This window comes from Lissotriton helveticus, chromosome 11, assembly GCF_964261635.1.
Source record: "Lissotriton helveticus chromosome 11, aLisHel1.1, whole genome shotgun sequence".
NCBI lineage: Eukaryota > Metazoa > Chordata > Amphibia > Caudata > Salamandridae > Lissotriton > Lissotriton helveticus.
In genome coordinates this window covers 1,062,808,279-1,062,829,109 of record NC_136072.1, presented here as the reverse complement: position 1 = coordinate 1,062,829,109, position 20,831 = coordinate 1,062,808,279, and the positions used below count along the sequence as shown (strand labels likewise).

At 45.4% G+C, this 20,831-nt stretch overlaps 1 protein-coding gene across 2 annotated transcripts in view; it reads left to right on the top strand.

The window, feature by feature from the left end:
* Positions 1 to 20,831, top strand: part of MPHOSPH9 (M-phase phosphoprotein 9) — a 584,582-nt gene that overhangs the window by 178,005 nt on the left and 385,746 nt on the right. For both annotated transcript variants that reach the window (XM_078667592.1, XM_078667591.1), the window contains exon 6: positions 5,272 to 5,383. In XM_078667592.1, the coding sequence (XP_078523718.1) occupies positions 5,272 to 5,383 (112 nt within the window). The remainder of the gene's footprint in view (positions 1 to 5,271; positions 5,384 to 20,831) is intronic.

The following is a 20,831-nucleotide window of genomic DNA, read 5'->3' as shown; positions in this document are numbered from 1 at the left end:
TCCCTGTTCTCTTCCTGTTACGGACGTTCCAAGCAGCCTCCCAGGAGGATAGTCCTTGAAAGAAGCAAAAGAGGGGATGCGTGAGTGCATTGCCTGTGATCACAAATGTGCTCTATTATCTTTCTGTCTCTTCCACTACACCATACTCGTGAGTAGTTAATATCTGTAGTGGCCTTGTACACTACGGCCCACCACTTGTAAAATGATGCGAAGTTCAAAAAAGCATCTTGCCTGCAGCCGCGGCCCTGCTGGGATGTGGTAGTAGGACGTGGCAGACTGGAAACCGACAGCCTCTTTGTTCTGAAAACCCATGGTGCTGAGTGGGGAAGACAGTGATTTTCCACTTCAATGCTGGTCTCCTCAGGAACCTGGATTCTGTCTTTACCCGTACGTCGCAAACTTCCTGGTTTCCTCTGGGTCTCTGTTCTGTGACTGGCGTCTTCCTCTCCTTCTGATTCCTCCGGCATGTAGGCCGCCGATCCGTGGGATGGCCCTGCCTTTTCTTATACGTGCAGCTGGTACGCTCACTACAGTGCGGCCTGATCTGCTGCTGGCCGCCATGTTGGAGTTCTCTGGAGCGGTCAGCGTGGTATCACAACTCCCCAATTCCCTGTGCGATGAACAAATCAGGCAAGCCGTGCTGCTTCAGACTTAATGTGCCTGCAGTGTTATGGATGCTTTGACCCAGGCCACCTTGAGCATCTTTGCATGGCAAAGGGTTTTGTTATCCTATTTAGAATATATTGGAGCCTTGGGCTAGCAATGGAGCAGAAATTGACAGGTAGCAGTGGTATGATATTAAGGAAGAATAGGTGGGAGGGTCGAAGTGCTGGTTAAGCTGAGCCAGCACACAAATGATGGGAACCTCCTGCATAGAGCACCAGCTGTGCTCCACCCACGTGCTGCAACCCTGCCCTCTCTCTCATATTCTTTCTCTTCACACAGCCACAGCTCAAGGCAAAGCAATACACTTTTAAGCCACAATTGACTTGAACTGTACTTCCCCCATCGAACTTTAAACTAATGTCTATGAATAGCACAGTTCTTATGATTGAGAAAGCAAAGTTACTTGTCAACATTGTGGGTCTCGTCTTCAAATTCGTAGATGGCGCTTCCTCCTGACGCATGAATCAGGAATATAATTGGAGATTTGTATGATCCTTTCTCAGACTTTCCCGTCAAAAATAACCAACTATTTGACTATGCTCTGCATTGTGGGACAGTGGAGCACTTGAATTAATTAAGAGCAGTGAGGGTGCGTGACTTCAATGAAGAGTCCTACGATGGAGAACCTGGATTACAAGTATGTCAATTTTGCTTCTCCATCCTAGGATCGTTATAAATAGTCTTAAACATTTGAATAGAAAACCATGCCATTTAACTTGAATTGTGGTGAAAAGGTTGAAAAATCTTAAACCTGGAATAACTTAACAAACACTAAACCATTGTTTCATTGTAATAGGACTTCAGGCCAGTGCCTCTTAAATGTCCATATTTTCTGTGGGAAATTATAGTTTGCTGGAAGGCATTACACCACTGCTTGTAATTCACTCCAATATTTGCATTTACGTTTGTGGTCATCCTGGCTGCAACAAATTTCACTTGCACATTAAACTGCTGGCTGACGGCAAATTTTGATGGGATCTCTTATTGCATTCCACTTTGCACCTCATTCACAAGCATAAGTCCGTCTCAAGGGTGTGGAATTCCAATACCGCAATGCTCACGACATATTGTTTGTGGTGAAGGACTACAAGTCTTCATCAATGTTTATTTCATTCCATGAACAAGTAGGTTCAACCCCTCGCAGCATGAAACCTTTGGCCACCAGTTTGCAGTGCCCCGGTATTGCACAGAGAGAGAGGTCGATGCTTAGCTTAGATATGCATCCATTTTTATGAGTTATTCAAAAGTCTACATATGATTTGTTAATGCAAACTTTTTCTGTTAGGGTTAGCACTCTGCGGACATTGGTTCAAATTTAGAAACATATATATGTTTGCCAAATGAAACAATTTGTGGCTATATACAGTGCTCTATTATTGCATGCAAATACAAATAGAAGAATTGAAGCAAGAGTGGTGATTTTATATTGAAAGCAAATAACATACCCAAAAGGTTGATGCTTAAAACAATGTGCAGGTTCCTTTCAAAAGAACATGTACTCAAACAATATTTGCAGCTTGACAAAATGGATGAAACTTGCACACAGTTTTGCTAAATTATTGTACAATTTTTAAGGACAAATCGTGTTAGATGAATGCAATGTTTAAAGCAAAATAATAATGGAGAATCAGTGTGAATCCATTCCATTATGGCCTATCCTGCTCCTGTATGGAGTAAAGTTGTGCTCTTTTCCAGGGTGGATTCAGGTTAGAATGGGTTTGGAGAAGGGCTGGTGAATAGTCTAGGCTGTGAGTGAGCACAAACACACTTGCATTTCAGCCCTCGAATAACTGCATTTGATCGACGTCCTGCCCCTGAGCTTAGATTTCCTCACAAAAATAGTTATGCGAATAAATCCTTTTATAAATGCAAAACCAACTTTTGTGTGTGTAAGAAAACCTCATATGCCTAAATAGCCCATTGAAGTTTAACACTTACAAAACTTTGCAGAGTTTAATGAGCTGTAAATTGTTACTATCTTATAACTGATATAATAATTGGTATCTGCTCACAGTTGTGGCTAATAATGAACAGTCAGTTGAAGTTATCTGACCAAGAATTGCTCAATGAAGTGAAGTGGAGGAAGTCAGACTGGAGTGTGGGGCGTTGGGGCTGAAGATGTCCTTGACCCTGATTTGGCAGCCAAGGCACAAGGAGAATTTAAGTTTATTTACAGTGAAGTAATTTTGTGAAATCAATTGAATGCTTACATTTGCTATTCACAAGACACTTGCTCAGAAACGAAAGTAAGAAAGAGAGCAATTGTACAGTGGTACAATTGGAGCAATGTAACATCCTAATGTAATCAAGACATCGGTACAATATAAAGTGCTGGCATAGCGAGAGCTCTATTGTGATCACAAAACCAGCCTAAAAAGAGTGATTCATGAACAGAGGCTGTGCATGCATGAGAGCTGGTGAATATTTGAATTTTTGGCATGAATAAAATGTATCCGTGTCAGAGACTGCATTATCAAAGCTGTTCTAAAATCCCAACTTTCACCAAATATGAGCCTTGGCATAATCGGAGGGACTATTATCACCTTATTGCATGGAACCAAATGGGACAAATGAATTTTTTCTGCACGGCAAGTAGATTTCTGATGCATCTTGTTCCATAAACAAGTAGATAATTGATAACATTCCATACCCTAACTCTACACCTATGTTTTACATCCGCCTGTCGCATTCTCAGCTTTCATCCAATGGAAGACTCAAATTCCAAGGCGCCTTGGTTCTGTATGGATCCTAGAAAATATTTTCCTATTACCTGTATGAAATTTAACAGTCAGCGACAGGTGCTCAGCCCTTCATTCACAAGTTATTAACTCCCCTTGATGGCATTCAGGTGCACATCCCATACTGTTTGGTAGTGATGTGTAATTGTTGAATTAAATACCTCTTTTAATCAATATTGGTTTCAGGATTCGTTCTCTGTGTCTTGTAACTGTTGGTCTGAAAATCAAGTGGTCCCACCAGTTCAGTGGGGTTTTGGACATGCCCACATACTTAGTCATTTACCAAATGCTTATGTGAGCTCGTTCTCATCCAGTAACTTTACAGTACTAATATATTAATAAATATTTGTCCTCTTCTGATGTTGTGCTTCTGATTTTGCTGTAATCGGTACGGTGGCGCACTAACAATGTTTAACTATACCCACTTCTTGCCCTACGTGTCTCCTAGATGCCATTTCCAGATGTTGAGCGTGCCAGCACAAACTTTCCACAGTCCGTGATTACATCTGTACTGATTTGTAAAGAACTACAGTTTGCTTAAATATGTAGTTATAGCTGTTATAATCCTAGCTACACAGCAACTCCTTTTCACAGCTATGGTATTCTAGACTTTATATAAAAATAGTATGAGACCATGAATGAAAGAAATCCCTTTGCCATACATTGTTCTGGTGGTAATTCTGGATTGTTCCTCTTAGTCAAGGAGCTCCCCTGCGCTCCATTGGAGTCAGTGACCCACAATTTTTCCCAGCAGCTTCTCAACTGCTCCTGAATGCGTGCAAGCTGCAGTACTAACTGTGTCTCAGTCTCATGTTTTTCAACAGGTCACAGCAGTTTTTTGCTCCTTTTATTGAAGTACTACTAGTCAATACACTGCCAGTTTCTGTTTTTATGAAGGCTAAAGCCTTTGTGTTGGCAGACAGACACAAAATGCTAAATGTTCTGCTTCATTAATATGTATAACACAGGAGCTTTTTTGTGGCGGTTAGCTTAGCAGGTGCACGAAGGCACAGAGGTGTAGGACCAACTGCAGCTCAGACAATATTGACGTTTACTATCCAATAAGAGGGCAGTGGTCCCACCCATTTTCAGTGTTTGCATTAGGGTTCATGGCACCTTTGCCATGACACTGGAGGAAAATACAGTTACTCAGAATAAATGAATTGCTCGCCTCCCCTCGCACCCCCTATCCCACTGACCTTGACCCTCCCCCTACTGGGTATCATGCATTTCTGAGGAAGCTGCTCACACCCTCTACCCCCACAAAGCCTCCTTCCACATACCATTGCCATGCTTGTTCACACTCTTCCCCCTTCAACTCCTTGCCCCGCCTTCGAACCTCATGAAAGGAAATCATCAGTTCTGTGGTGATTTTAAAGTCACAAGATGATGCATTATAAAAGTTAAGTACTAAATGTTTACAGCATGACCTTCTGTGTCTGTTGCCCAACAGTTTCTTTGTGGGGATTTTGAAAATTATTGCATTTAAGTCCATACCTGCCTTTTTTTCTTACAAAAAGAAATGTTCGCTTTGATACAAAAATCCAATTGAGTGTTGTATTTTGGAATCACGTAGAAAATTGGCTGTGAATTTACATTTTACATAAAACAAGTTTACAAAATTGTAATTTATGCCATCTGACGCCTATAAAATTGACCATTTAGAATACATTTGTAGCAGTACATTGTACATAAAAAGCAGTTAACTAGATATTCAGTTTTACATATTTATTTAATGTGGGTGTTAAGGTAGTCACAGAACATGTAGCATGTCCTTGTAGGCGGAAATAGACCTATTTGAAATGTAATAATTGTTTTTTTGTTACTTAATAGTGCTGCAACTAAAGTCTATATATGTTTATTGCAGTAAACCTCTAACTTCCTGGGCACATAAAGTGAAACAAAATCAACCGAAGAAGCCCAGTGAGGAAAAGGAGAGTTGCAACAACTCTGTGACAAGAAACGGCCAAGTTGAGAAGGTGAACCTTGGGAGTGCTGGCTGTATTAGTCTGTTTTATTCCATTTCTTTTTATTTCCATCTCATAGACACGAGTTCAGATACAAAAATGGGTGTGCGTTTTCAGTGTACTCTGAAAAGTAACCTTAGTAACCTTTAAAGACCAGCATTAACAAACCAACAGGTTGCGCTTTTATATTACGTGTGCCAAGCTATAGGCTTTGCTAAAGCTTGCTTGTAAAGCAATGCTTTAAACCCCCAAAAAGAAGAAAAAACAGTATTGGAGGAAAAGCAAACCTATTGTAAGGTATCTCAAACAGTTTATCGAATTCAATATTTTTAGTCCTTATAAACGGAATGGTTTAGTTTTCAAATACTTCCCACTCAGGAAACTCTGAACAGAATTTAAAACGATTAAGGAAGTTTGTTAATTTAATGGAAACTCTTTCCAAGACCTAATTAAATTTCCACAGAACTCAGAACTGAAACGAATGTGTCAGCCAGTTTGACCTCAGCAGAAGCCCAGAGAGCAAATGTATGGCCCCCAGAACAACTTCTGCTTCAAACCACAAACTGATTGAGTGCTGTCGACTACCCTTCTAGCACCATAAAAGCCTTTGGGTGATAGGGCCAAAACGTGCACTTTCTTACACTGTATTATTTTTGCACAGCCCAGGGTATCATTCTCAATTATATTTGTCTCTATATCCATGTTTATTGACCAATCTTTGCTGCTTGATGGGGTTTTCTCCGTACTGTATGTGGGGTATAAGCATTTGAAATTATAGTTTTTATCTTTTTGTTTATAAAAAATTTTATTAAATGAAAAACACAAAAGCAACAAAAAAGACATCAGGGTACACATTTCAGAATAATATCGGACATTAACAGACATTTCATACCATCAACATATTGTTCGGATATAACATTGAATGGATCAAGGGGACATGTGCTCTTCAATTTCCTCGGGCCCTGTCGGGGGGGGGGGGTACAGATATCCCCTCTATAGTGATTCCAGAATCCCCAGATCTTACACCACTTTCCCGGGCAGCCCCTGGTGGAATACACTGCCCTTTCCCTGAGCATACACCAGTCCAAATCCTCCCTCCACCTTTCCACCCCAGGCGGCTGGCGAGCTCCCCATAGTTGCGCGATATTGCGCTTCGCAATCATGAGTGCCAGTGTTGCCCATTGCTTCTTGTACGAATTAAGATCGGTTGGTGCCCATATATTCCAAATATACCTGCGGGCTTCCAACTGCATTTCCGTGCTTAGGACTGTGCGCAACGTGCTGTGGACCTTACCCCAATACTCCTACACTCTCATACAATGCCACAGGATATGCATAAAGGTCCCCAGTTCCCCACACCCCCTCCTACATTCCCCGGTGTCTGAGCGGTCCATATGAATCAGTCGGGGACCCGTGACGTACGATCTATGTAAGATCTTTAGTTGCACCAGTCGGAGTTGCATCGGAATTGCCACCACCTTCGGGGACGACACCGCAGTCATCATCGAGCTCCAGCCCATCATCCTCCCAGTGCCGTCTTAGGTCTTAGGTCTACCAGCGGGTTTTCCATATTATTGACAAGCTTCTTGTATATCAAAGAGATAGCCCTCTAAGGGAGATGGCCGTCTAACACTCTGTCTTCCAGGGGAGAGGCCTCAGGCAGTGCCGTGCCCCCAGGGACGTGAGTAAGCAATGCATGCCATACCTGCAAATAATGGAAATATTCACCGTCACTCAGGTGATATTGTAGCTTAAGGGAAGCAAACGGGAGTATCGTGCCTTCCCCCCAGATGTCCTGCACATGTGTGATTCCAATAAGGACCCACTTGTCAAAACCTTTGGACTTCCACAAGCTACCCAACTTCTCTGAGCTCCATAATGGAGTGGCGAGCGTAAGCCTCACTTCCCATTTAAGGTGCCCATTAGCTGCGTGCCATACCTGGATAGAATGCGCAGTACGCCCCGTGAGGGGGGAATCTGTGGGGTTTAGCATAAAGTGCCTTAGTGTAGTCACCTCCTGGCATTAACCAGCGGTCCATGGCGTATACGGGGTCATTCGGGGCACCATATATCCCGTGGTTTACTGCCACCAGCTGCGAGGCCCAGTAGTATTTCCTGAGATCTGGCAAGCCTATGCCACCTTCATACCAGGGAAGAGTAAGTTTACAAAACTCAATGCGGGGTATACCATCCCAGAGTAACTACCTTTGAAGGAATTCGATCTCCTTGAAATAAGCCGCTGGAACGGGGTCCCTTGCATTATGCAGTGCATACAGGAACCGGGGCAGGGCCAACATTTTAAAGCGTATCGCCCTCCCTAGAAGGGAGAGTGGGAGCGCCTTCCATCGTGCCACATCATTCCTGAGGGGGAGACAGGTTCCGGGCACAACGGAGTTTAGGATCTAAGGTGATATAGATCCCAAGATACTTGAAACCCTCCGGGGCGACCTCCATCGGGCAAGCGCTCGGAACATCCGGCGGGTCCCCGGTGAGGACAAAGAGGACTGACTTAGACCAATTAATTGCAAAGCCCGAGTATCGTCCGAATATAGCCAACACATCCAAGAAACCGCTCAGGGACCATTTAGGGTTGGTGAGGTAAGGAAGGATATCATCAGCATAGAGTGAAATTTTATCCTCCCAATCCAAAGACCATCTTATCCCACGTATTGAAAGGTCCTGTCGGACCCATGCCGCCAATGGCTCCAAGGCCAATGCGAATAAAAGTGGAGACAGGGGGCATCCTGTATGGTCCCCCTGCTTAAAGCAAAATCGGGAGACTTGCGATTGTTCAGCACTACACGGGCCAATGGGGCCGAGAACAAAAGGCGCAACCAGTCAATAAAATCTGGTCCAAAGCCAAGTTTCTCAAGGACAGCAAAAAGGTAGGGCCATTCTACTCTATAGAATGCCATTGTGGCAGCTAGGGGCACCAGCGCCGCCGGCTCCTGAATTGTTATGGCACGGCCCAAGACCCCATGAAGTCGGCGCAAGTTAAGGGCATTATTGCGGCGCGGCATAGAGCTCAACTGGTCCGGGTGCACCAAGGTGGCGATAACCTTAGTCAGTCTCGTAGCCAACAACTTTGCCAGAACCTTGGGTTCTACGTTCAGCAGTGTGATAGGCCTGTAGGACGAACAGCACTCTCTGGGTTTACCCTCATTATGGATGACCACGATGTTGGCAATGCGTTGGTCATATAGAAGCTGCCCCTTTTCTCTACTCTCATTGAACATCGAGCGGAGGAACGGAGCACGTCTGTTGGAGTTCAACTTGTAGAGCTCAACAGGGATCCCATTCGGTCCCGTGGCCTTGCCAGAGCGTACTCCCCTAATAGCTTGCGCTACCTCATCATTCGTGAGTAGGGAGTCAAGATATTTACGGTCGTCATCTGAGAGCGTGGGCAGTTGAATATCCCTAATCATTGCCTTATTGTCGTCCTCTGTGTACACCCCTTCCGAACGGTATTCCAAACCAAACCTGTCGGCAATGGCTTGTGGGTCAGTGATCACGCTAGAGTCTTCTCCCTGCAGTTCATGTACCAGCCGCGATGCCCACTCCTTCCTCTCCAGCCACGCAATTAATTTCCCCGCCTTATCTCCAAGCTCATATATCCTACTCTGGGTCTCTCCATGTTGCGCCCTGGTGCTCTCCCTTGCGAGGCTCCCAAACTCTCCCTGACGTAACCGAAGAAGGTGGATACCCTCAGGAGTAACCGCCCGGAATATTTTCGAGTCCAGAATCTGTACCGCCTCCTCCGCCCTCACCAAGTCCGCCTGCCGCTCCCTCTTTTTCTGCACTATCAGAGACAGGACCTCACCCCTAACCACGGTTTTAAACGCTTCCCACAAAGTCTGGGCCGAATCCAATGTGCCCTGATTGTCATGAAAATACCTATCCATGGCCTTGACTATATCTTTCTTGACAGAGGGGTCTCTCAAATGCCATGGGCTGATGGGGGCAATTCTGCCAGCTTGGACCCAATTAAATTCCAGCTACAACCGTACCACGAATGGTCCGGGATGCCTCTCCCAAGGTGCTGGACCTCTCGGACCGCACATACCCAGACGGCCGGGACCAAAATATAATCTATCCTGGACATACTGTGGTGTGCGGCAGATACGTGTGTATACTGCACGCCTCTTAAATTGTACTGCTGCCAACTGTCAACCAAGCCGGTAGTGTCCAGATAATCAGGAAGCCACATCTGCGCCGGTCTCCGTGTTCTGGCTGGGTGCCTGTCCTTTTCACCATCTACTACGGCATTAAAATCTCCTCCCAGAGCTAGGTCACCCAAAGGCAACGTTAAGATATTGCGCCCAAATCTCGGAATGTACCTACCTGCAAACTTGGTGGACCATAGATGGAAATAAAAGTGGCGACCTTCCCTTCCCATTGACCCGAGATGCCGACATACCTACCCCGCTGATCAGACCAAGTAGCTTGAATAGTCAGGGGAAAGGAATTTTTCAATAAAATGCCGACCCCCCACCCTCAACCCAGACGTTGACCCCGCATGTGCCACCAGTTTGTAGCCACCCTTGTGGAGGGCCATACACCTATTTCCGATGAGATGTGTCTCCTGCAACAGCACCACGTCCGGGGAGTGACGTAGAATGAACTGGCTGACCATCCCTCTTTTGATTTTGTCGCCCAGCCCGTTTACATTCCAGCTGAGCACTTTGATCCCCGATCCCCTCCTACCATTTGACATTAAGCTGGCATGAAAGCACCGTCAAATTATCTCCTGATGTCACAAACGTAAAACAATCTTCGTCACCTGATGTTAAATAAACTGAAACAAATGCAAACCAATCCACAAACCCCAGAACCCTCGAACCTCCCACACCCCCTCCCTGCACCCCTGCTCACGGCTTCCGCCCATCCCCAACTAGCAGTGTGCCTGTCGCCCCTAGTCTAACTACTGACTAACTAAAAGTAGAAAAGAGGAGGAGATCAGAGCCCCGTCCCCCCACCCTAACCCCGTTCCAGAAACGGCCCCAGATCTCTTAGTCCACAGGGTCAAGTCAGACGAGGTACTCGTGGGTAAGACCCACTACCCGACAGACTTGATAGTCATTTACACAGCGGTCTCCGTCATTCCTGTTCCTGTATGCCGCCACCACCATACCGATCTTGTCCCTCTGGCCCACTCGGGGGATGGCTGTCCAACCAGTCTGATGCCACCTCCGGATTGTCGAAAAACCAAGCTCTCCCCTCGACCTCCACTTTCAACCGGGCCGGAAACATCATTGCATATTTTAGACCTCTGTCTCTGTGCTTCTTCTTCACGCCAAGGAAGCTTTGGCGTTGCCTCTGAACGCCCTGCGTGAAGTCAGGAAAAAAGGAAAGAGTAGCGTTTTCATATTTTAAGGGGCCCCCGGAACGGGAAGCCTGCAGGATAGCGTTGCGTCCCTAAAGTTCAGCACCCTCGCAATCATCAGGCGGGGAGGTGCTCCAGGCCTGGGTCTCCCCCCCGTGTGCCCGTTCGATCGTGAAGAAGTTGCCCAGTCTCTTGGGCTTGAGATGGTTGAGTATAATGTCTTCAACAAATAAATCTGGGGCCGGGCCTTCGGCCTTCTCGGGAACGCCAATGATACGAACGTTGTTCCGTCTAGCCCTCCCTTCATACTCATCCAGTTTCCGAACGGTGAGGTCACTGGCAGCCCTGAGGTCCCGTACCTCCTGCTGAAGCAAAGCCACATCATCTGTTAAACTTGCCGTCTTGATGTCTAGAGACTTGACTTTCTCACTTGCCTTCGTAAGGTCTGCACGGATGAGATTGAGCTCGATGGTGACCGTGTCCAGTTTGTTGTCCAGCAATTCCATCTTCTGTCCAAAGGAAGACTAGCTGCCATCACGTGTAGCAACGTCGGCTCAGCCAGTGGACCGGTGGAGTCTCCCCCCGACGACTAAATCTTCCTCTGCTCCGGCGGAGACCCCCTGGGCATCGTGTAGCGGTCCAGCTTGTTGGTTTGGATATGTTTAGACCCCTTGGCAGTCCTTGAATGCTGCTTGTCCGAGTCGGGTTTAGTCGCCATCAGAAATGCCTCTTCAGGGGCCTACGGGCCTCTCCTGCTCACCAAAGCGTAGTGGCGTCACACTGGCAATCGAGATATGGGCACAGTGGGTGACCAGTCAACGCACTCAATGACTGGAGCGCAGAGCAAGGCACCGGACGAGACCGGACCCAAAGGCCGCGGACGTGTGGGAGCAGCCGGACCACCGAGGCGGAGAACAACCAGAGTCCACCGCAGGAGAGCCGCAGATCCAGCCAGCCACCGCCAGACCCCAGCCACACAATCCCCAGGGGAAAAGGACCAAGGGTGCCAGTCCGAAATCACGAATTGCACAAGGTGAGGCCCCAAATGTCAGCCACCGACTCACCACCATCGCCGCAAGGGCAGCCAGGCCAGCCACGCAGACCGGGACCCCCTTCGGCGTCCAGACAACAAAGTTTCCAGGCACCCTGTGACGTGCTTCCCGATGAAGGAGAGGGCCCCGCAAATGGGGTCAAGCAGGAAGGCGTGACAGGGGCTCACCTCCACTCAGCAAGTTGTCGGCCAATATCTGCGCTCACCTGTCACCACACGAAAGCAATCCGGCCACCATTCCAGGCTGTGGCCACTCGGGTGCCAGGCCAGACCCCGTGACTAGGTGGCAATGTGGGTCCCAGGCATGGGGATCTCAGTTGCTGACAGCAAGCGGTAAACCAATGTGGGCTCCAATGCAGGCTGCCCCCTCAGGGCCAAGTCACACCACGGCGCGGCCGTGCCACTCTCCACCACTGCAGGGGGTCCTCCGGCCGGTGGACGAGGGGGAGTCGCGTCACAAGCACATTGGTCCCACCGCCAGGGTAATGTGGACGGGCCCCTCTAACAGCGCGGCCTTACCGGGAGCGGTCAATGCACAGTTCTCCGACCGCCCCGAGCACCGCTCGCGCTCCCACAACGAGCGCCGCTCCTCTGTCAGAAATCTGCGGCTCATATAAGTGGCGGGGGTCACACGGCAGCAATCCCAGCCGCTCCCATGCCGCGGCGAGTATTTCAATAGTTCCGGGGCCCGACCGGCAAATTCCGGTGTCAGCCCTAATGTCGACGCATTTGCGGCCGGCTTCTGCAGCAATCGAGCCCCAGGCTCCAGACAATCAGTAGGCCTCTGATAACGGGTGGTGTATCTCCGGTCCCCGATGGTACAGCGGGGCCGGAGTCACGTTGCCGATCACCGCTTCACCTCAGCTGACCAGCGGCAGGCTCAGGCGACAGGATAAGTGGCAGGATATTGGGGCAGTGGGACAGATCCGGCGGAGCCGAGCACTCACGTGGCCATCTTGGACCGGTGCGTGACTCCTCCCCCAGTTTTTATCTTTTTAATGCAGTTTTAATATTTTAATAGTGATGGCACAAACTTTTTTTTATAACTGATGTATTGTACTTCGGTTCTGTATTTATTGCTGGACTAATGCACTGTAAATATTTGCACTTTTATGGGTCGTAATAACCAAATAAAGTTTATTATGATGATGATAGGGCCTGTGTTTTCAAGCAATTTATGGAATGTAGGAGATAAAACACACTTTCCCTTATTGGCTTTTTAGTAATACCATGGGAAAAGTATCCCTGTTGCTGTGGTTTTACAGACAACATGCGAGGGGTGGGAAGCAATATTATTTATTAGTTATTTATGGCATTTATAGAGCGAAACATTCATCCCAATAGGCTATCACGACGCTAGTTATAACTCCCATAAGTTTCTGAAAGCATTAGTTAGTGAGGACCCCAGGAGCATTATGTCTTAAACAGCCATTTTTTTAGCTTCTTCCTAAATCCCAAACAGTCTTTAGTGAGGCTTAGATCTAATGGTAATTTATACAATTGTACGGATGCCTGGTATGAAAAAGAGCGACCTCCTGCTCCAACTTTCTTTATTTATCTGGTTTTGGCTAATGCACGATTACGGGATCTTAGTTCTTGCAATTCAACTTTGTGTAGCAGAATTCTAGGGCCAGTCTTATGTAATGCTCTATGTGCATGGCACAGTAACTTAAACTTCCCAGTTTGGTGCATTGGCAACCCTTGTATCATACCCATACATTTTGATGCCGAGCTAAATTTGTTCTTGTTACAGACTAGCTTGGCTGCTGAAAACAAGTAATATCTTAGAAAAAGCGTAGTGCTGGCCGTACAAATACTTTGTAACGTCTCCTTAATTGGAGTAACAAATCACCTATTGATTGAGGATTTGTATGGTATTTTTATTTATACCTTATGAATTATTCATTTTCAAACAACACATTATAGTTTGACGAAAAAGACATCCAATATATACACAATTATTCAAAAACTCAACAGTACAAAATTATGACACTACTACATAAAACATGAAGCAAAACATTTCATATGCACATTTCATATGTACATTTGCACAATATTCAAATTTGGTCAATATCATATATACATTACCAAAATGTTCATATTATTGATGCAATTCCAATCAAGGAATGGTGAACACAATTAAGAGAAAATCAAGAAGAAATCAAATGGAGAACAGATGAATCAGTAACATGCACAATCTTAATCAGTGAAAGAAAAGAAAACACTGAATCAATGTTTCAATCATTCAAAAGTGCTATTCTCCAATAGGCCGACGTGTTTCGAACTCGAGATATAAATTAACGGGTTCTCATCAGGGCTGGGTGATTTTCCTGTTTGATTTTGTGCAAAAAATAAAGAGAAAAATATATACATGAGTTCCTGAATTAAAAAAGCCTCTGTAAAAAGCTCCAATGTGAACTGTAATTATGATGGGGTTACCTTACAAAAGGCCGTCGCACTTTTTCTATAGGGTTTCAGTTGGGGGGTTCAGTTGCTTATTGTGGTCCCTGCCGGAATTTCTGAAAGAGGGACAATTTGTGCCAGGATAAAGTCAGTTTTTGATGCCAACAGCGTGCACCATTTTATGGACATTTGTGACATTTATTACCTGAAGCTGTTTGCATGGGGCATCTCTGGTGATTACACAGGGGACTTGTGACGTGCCCACCGGGACCGGTTGCGAGCCTAAAGGGTTAAAATGGGGTGGGATGTAAAAGATACTCGTTTTTTGCTGAACCAGGTATGCAAAGTTTTGACTGAGCAACGCATGTACCTGCGCTTGGCTTCAAGTGTTTTCAAAACCTCCGTCGGTTATACTGGTGTATCACAGATGATTTTCGGGCAGATCAGCGTGGTTTAGTGCAGTGCAGGACCTGCAAGTGGCAACATAGGTCGTTTGTACCATCATTACCAAAAAGCGCTGACTTCTAAACTCACACTATCAAAATGCAAGGCAACAATTATTCACAACAGGCAGACGCTTGTACCTTGAATTCAGGTCATGTATTTTGAACTGCTTGTTGCGAGTTTAGGGCTGCATCCCTGAAGACCAAGTCAGATCGTGAATAAATCTGCAGGAAAAACGGGCGCTCAGTCACTGACTGGTTTATTTATAAAATATCCCTGATTCAAAGCGGTAGCGATTGCTGGGGTTCACTTACCTTTTGGCTTTGTGTTAAAGGCTCTCCTTCCAAGTGCTGGCGACCAAACATCAATGCGCCATGTTGGAAGGGGGGTGGGTACTATATTAAGTCACCTGACTTCAGGAATTGTGGGACATGTAGTCCGGGGATATGTCATTATGTTTCTGCAGTGGAGATTTACATTTATAATCTTGAAATTTCAGACATAGAGTTTAGCCCAGTCTGGTGGCTATTGAATCGTAATATCAAGTAAGCTTCCTTTTTAAGTAGGGCATCATCAACATCAAGGACTCTTCTATTGTGCCCAATTGTGTGCAGGACTGTCCATTTAAAGTCCATCTCTGTGTGCCCATGATCCACAAAATGTTGTACCATGGGAGCAGATGTGACTTTATTCTTAATGCGCGATCTATGTTGGGTGACTCGGGCATTAATTTGCTGGTTCGTTTTGCCTATGTACAGTTTGTTGCACACGCAAATAATTGCGTAAACCACATTTTTGGTTTTGCAATTGCTGAAGTTTTCATTTTTCCATTTTGTATGTCTGTGGGTGAATTCACTGCCCTCGATCGTTGTGTCACACGACACGCAGGTGCCACATCTGTGGTGGCCTGTGATCTGTTTCAAGCCCCATGCTGATAGCAAGTCATGTTTAGGTTTATCCACCCTTATATCAGCACGAATAATCTGTTGTCCGATGCTTTTATTTTTTTTAAAAGCAAAGATGGGCTTCGGGAATGGGCATTCCAGCTCTTCAAGCAAATGCCAGTTCTTAAGTATAGTCTGTCTAATTTGGTGGGCATGGGCGCCAAACGTTGTCACACAAACCATTTTGTCTAGTTCCGGTTTGGTTTTGCGTTCGAGTAGGCACTCTCGTGGAGTGTAACGTGCCCTCTTGCATGCGTGTTTGAGCAGTTTTCTGGGGTAACCCCTCGTCACCATCTCTTCGCAAAAATTCTTGGCATGTGAATCAAAATCTGTAATCTCTGAGCAGTTCCTCCTTATGCGGAGCAGCTGTCCATAGGGCAAATTAGTCCTCAAATTCCTTGGGTGTGCACTCTGATGGTGGAGGATAGTATTTCTGTCAGTCTCTTTCTTAAAAAGAGATGATTTGAGACGTCCTTCCTTACATTTTATTTCAACATCTAGGAACGTCATCGTAGCATTGCTCTGTTCCATTGAAAACTTAATGTCCGGATGCTTATTATTGAGCCACTGATGGAATTCAGTCAATTCGGTGTGGTTCCCCTGCCACAGGAGCCACACGTCGTCAATATATCTGAGCCACTGTTTAATGTGTTTCTTGTATGGATTATTGTTCTCCACGAATTTGTTCTCGTACTCAGCCATAAACAATACGGCCATCTCCGGCGCATAGGGACAACCCATGGCTGTCCCCTTGATTTGAACGAAGAACTCATCGTTAAAGCGAAAGTAATTTTTCTTCAACGTGAGCTCAGCAAGTTCTAAAATGAAAGACGTGGGAACCCTGTGTGGTCGTATTCTCCTATCTAGGTATAGCTCCATCACCTCTAGTGCTTCACTTTGAGGGATTTGCGTATACAATGATGTCACGTCCATTGTGACCATGATTTCGGTGGAGGCGTTGAACTCCATGTTTTCAATTTTTACCAGGAAATCCGTGGTGTCCTGTAAGTATGATTTAACAGTGGTCAAAAACGGTTTAAAAAAATAGTCAACGTATTTGGACAGCGGTTCCAGGCACGAGTCACACCCTGAGACGATCGGTCTTCCAGGGGGCTCTGCTGGGTTCTTATGTATCTTGGGAAGAAGATATAACACGGGTGTGCGGGGGAATTTTTTCACTAGAAAGTCTTTTTCTTTCCCACCCACATACCCACCGTCATATCCCTTTTGGATAAGGTCCACAATTATTCCTTGGATTTCTTTTGTTGGGTCCACAGTTACTTTTCTGTACCAGGTTTGGTTGTTTACCTGGAGTTCACCTTCCTTCAAGTATTTATCCCTCGGCCACAGAACCGTTGCTCCGCCCTTGTCGGCGGGCTTTACTATGATTGTGCCGTCTTCGCTGAGGCCCCTCAGTGCTATCCGTTGGTTTTTACTCAAATTGGGTTTGACAAACATGTGCTTTTTCTCAAGATTGTTAATTGAGGAAAGAACCACTTCCTCAAAAGCACGAATCTGTTTAGGAATATTCTGGTTGGGAATAAATGTGGACTTGTTCCTCAGCCCAGTTGTTTCATAGTTGTTTGTGAGTGGCTGGTTGTGAAAGAAAGCCTTGAGCCGGATCTTACGGCAAAATGCGATCATTTCCATTTTAGTTTTAGTGAAATTCGGCCGTGTGTTCGGCACAAATTTCAGTCCCAAGTTGAGCACAGATTGCTCGTCCGCTGTAAGAATTTTAGTTGACAAGTTAACTACTGTAGATGGCGCCTCCATGATTTGTAGGAGTTTTTCCGGGTGCGCATTTCCCATGGTATTTTTTGTCTGGGTTTGCTTTGCTGGCCTTTCTCTAAAAAGAGACCTGTTTCTTGTTGGTATTACCTCGTGATTCAGGGCCGGACGAGTCAGATGAAGATGACGGCCAAATTTCACTAAAACTAAAATGGAAATGATCGCATTTTGCCGTAAGATCCGGCTCAAGGCTTTCTTTCACAACCAGCCACTCACAAACAACTATGAAACAACTGGGCTGAGGAACAAGTCCACATTTATTCCCAACCAGAATATTCCTAAACAGATTCGTGCTTTTGAGGAAGTGGTTCTTTCCTCAATTAACAATCTTGAGAAAAAGCACATGTTTGTCAAACCCAATTTGAGTAAAAACCAACGGATAGCACTGAGGGGCCTCAGCGAAGACGGCACAATCATAGTAAAGCCCGCCGACAAGGGCGGAGCAACGGTTCTGTGGCCGAGGGATAAATACTTGAAGGAAGGTGAACTCCAGGTAAACAACCAAACCTGGTACAGAAAAGTAACTGTGGACCCAACAAAAGAAATCCAAGGAATAATTGTGGACCTTATCCAAAAGGGATATGACGGTGGGTATGTGGGTGGGAAAGAAAAAGACTTTCTAGTGAAAAAATTCCCCCGCACACCCGTGTTATATCTTCTTCCCAAGATACATAAGAACCCAGCAGAGCCCCCTGGAAGACCGATCGTCTCAGGGTGTGACTCGTGCCTGGAACCGCTGTCCAAATACGTTGACTATTTTTTTAAACCGTTTTTGACCACTGTTAAATCATACTTACAGGACACCACGGATTTCCTGGTAAAAATTGAAAACATGGAGTTCAACGCCTCCACCGAAATCATGGTCACAATGGACGTGACATCATTGTATACGCAAATCCCTCAAAGTGAAGCACTAGAGGTGATGGAGCTATACCTAGATAGGAGAATACGACCACACAGGGTTCCCACGTCTTTCATTTTAGAACTTGCTGAGCTCACGTTGAAGAAAAATTACTTTCGCTTTAACGATGAGTTCTTCGTTCAAATCAAGGGGACAGCCATGGGTTGTCCCTATGCGCCGGAGATGGCCGTATTGTTTATGGCTGAGTACGAGAACAAATTCGTGGAGAACAATAATCCATACAAGAAACACATTAAACAGTGGCTCAGATATATTGACGACGTGTGGCTCCTGTGGCAGGGGAACCACACCGAATTGACTGAATTCCATCAGTGGCTCAATAATAAGCATCCGGACATTAAGTTTTCAATGGAACAGAGCAATGCTACGATGACGTTCCTAGATGTTGAAATAAAATGTAAGGAAGGACGTCTCAAATCATCTCTTTTTAAGAAAGAGACTGACAGAAATACTATCCTCCACCATCAGAGTGCACACCCAAGGAATTTGAGGACTAATTTGCCCTATGGACAGCTGCTCCGCATAAGGAGGAACTGCTCAGAGATTACAGATTTTGATTCACATGCCAAGAATTTTTGCGAAGAGATGGTGACGAGGGGTTACCCCAGAAAACTGCTCAAACACGCATGCAAGAGGGCACGTTACACTCCACGAGAGTGCCTACTCGAACGCAAAACCAAACCGGAACTAGACAAAATGGTTTGTGTGACAACGTTTGGCGCCCATGCCCACCAAATTAGACAGACTATACTTCAGAACTGGCATTTGCTTGAAGAGCTGGAATGCCCATTCCCGAAGCCCATCTTTGCTTTTAAAAAAAATAAAAGCATCGGACAACAGATTATTCGTGCTGATATAAGGGTGGATAAACCTAAACATGACTTGCTATCAGCATGGGGCTTGAAACAGATCACGGGCCACCACAGATGTGGCACCTGCGTGTCGTGTGACACAACGATCGAGGGCAGTGAATTCACCCACAGACATACAAAATGGAAAAATGAAAACTTCAGCAATTGCAAAACCAAAAATGTGGTTTACGCAATTATTTGCGTGTGCAACAAACTGTACATAGGCAAAACGAACCAGCAAATTAATGCCCGAGTCACCCAACATAGATCGCGCATTAAGAATAAAGTCACATCTGCTCCCATGGTACAACATTTTGTGGATCATGGGCACACAGAGATGTACTTTAAATGGACAGTCCTGCACACAATTGGGCACAATAGAAGAGTCCTTGATGTTGATGATGCCCTACTTAAAAAGGAAGCTTACTTGATATTACGATTCAATAGCCACCAGACTGGGCTAAACTCTATGTCTGAAATTTCAAGATTATAAATGTAAATCTCCACTGCAGAAACATAATGACATATCCCGGACTACATGTCCCACAATTCCTGAAGTCAGGTGACTTAATATAGTACCCACCCCCCTTCCAACATGGCGCATTGATGTTTGGTCGCCAGCACTTGGAAGGAGAGCCTTTAACACAAAGCCAAAAGGTAAGTGAACCCCAGCAATCGCTACCGCTTTGAATCAGGGATATTTTATAAATAAACCAGTCAGTGACTGAGCGCCCGTTTTTCCTGCAGATTTATTCACGATCTGACTTGGTCTTCAGGGATGCAGCCCTAAACTCGCAACAAGCAGTTCAAAATACATGACCTGAATTCAAGGTACAAGCGTCTGCCTGTTGTGAATAATTGTTGCCTTGCATTTTGATAATGTGAGTTTAGAAGTCAGCGCTTTTTGGTAATGATGGTACAAACGACCTATGTTGCCACTTGCAGGTCCTGCACTGCACTAAACCACGCTGATCTGCCCGAAAATCATCTGTGATACACCAGTATAACCGACGGAGGTTTTGAAAACACTTGAAGCCAAGCGCAGGTACATGCGTTGCTCAGTCAAAACTTTGCATACCTGGTTCAGCAAAAAACGAGTATCTTTTACATCCCACCCCATTTTAACCCTTTAGGCTCGCAACCGGTCCCGGTGGGCACGTCACAAGTCCCCTGTGTAATCACCAGAGATGCCCAATGCAAACAGCTTCAGGTAATAAATGTCACAAATGTCCATAAAATGGTGCACGCTGTTGGCATCAAAAACGGACTTTATCCTGGCACAAATTGTCCCTCTTTCAGAAATTCCGGCAGGGACCACAATAAGCAACTGAACCCCCCAACTGAAACCCTATAGAAAAAGTGCGACGGCCTTTTGTAAGGTAACCCCATCATAATTACAGTTCACATTGGAGCTTTTTACAGAGGCTTTTTTAATTCAGGAACTCATGTATATATTTTTCTCTTTATTTTTTGCACAAAATCAAACAGGAAAATCACCCAGCCCTGATGAGAACCCGTTAATTTATATCTCGAGTTCGAAACGCATCGGCCTATTGGAGAATAGCACTTTTGAATGATTGAAACATTGATTCAGTGTTTTCTTTTCTTTCACTGATTAAGATTGTGCATGTTACTGATTAATCTGTTCTCCATTTGATTTCATCTTGATTTTCTCTTAATTGTGTTCACCATTCCTTGATTGGAATTGCATCAATAATATGAACATTTTGGTAA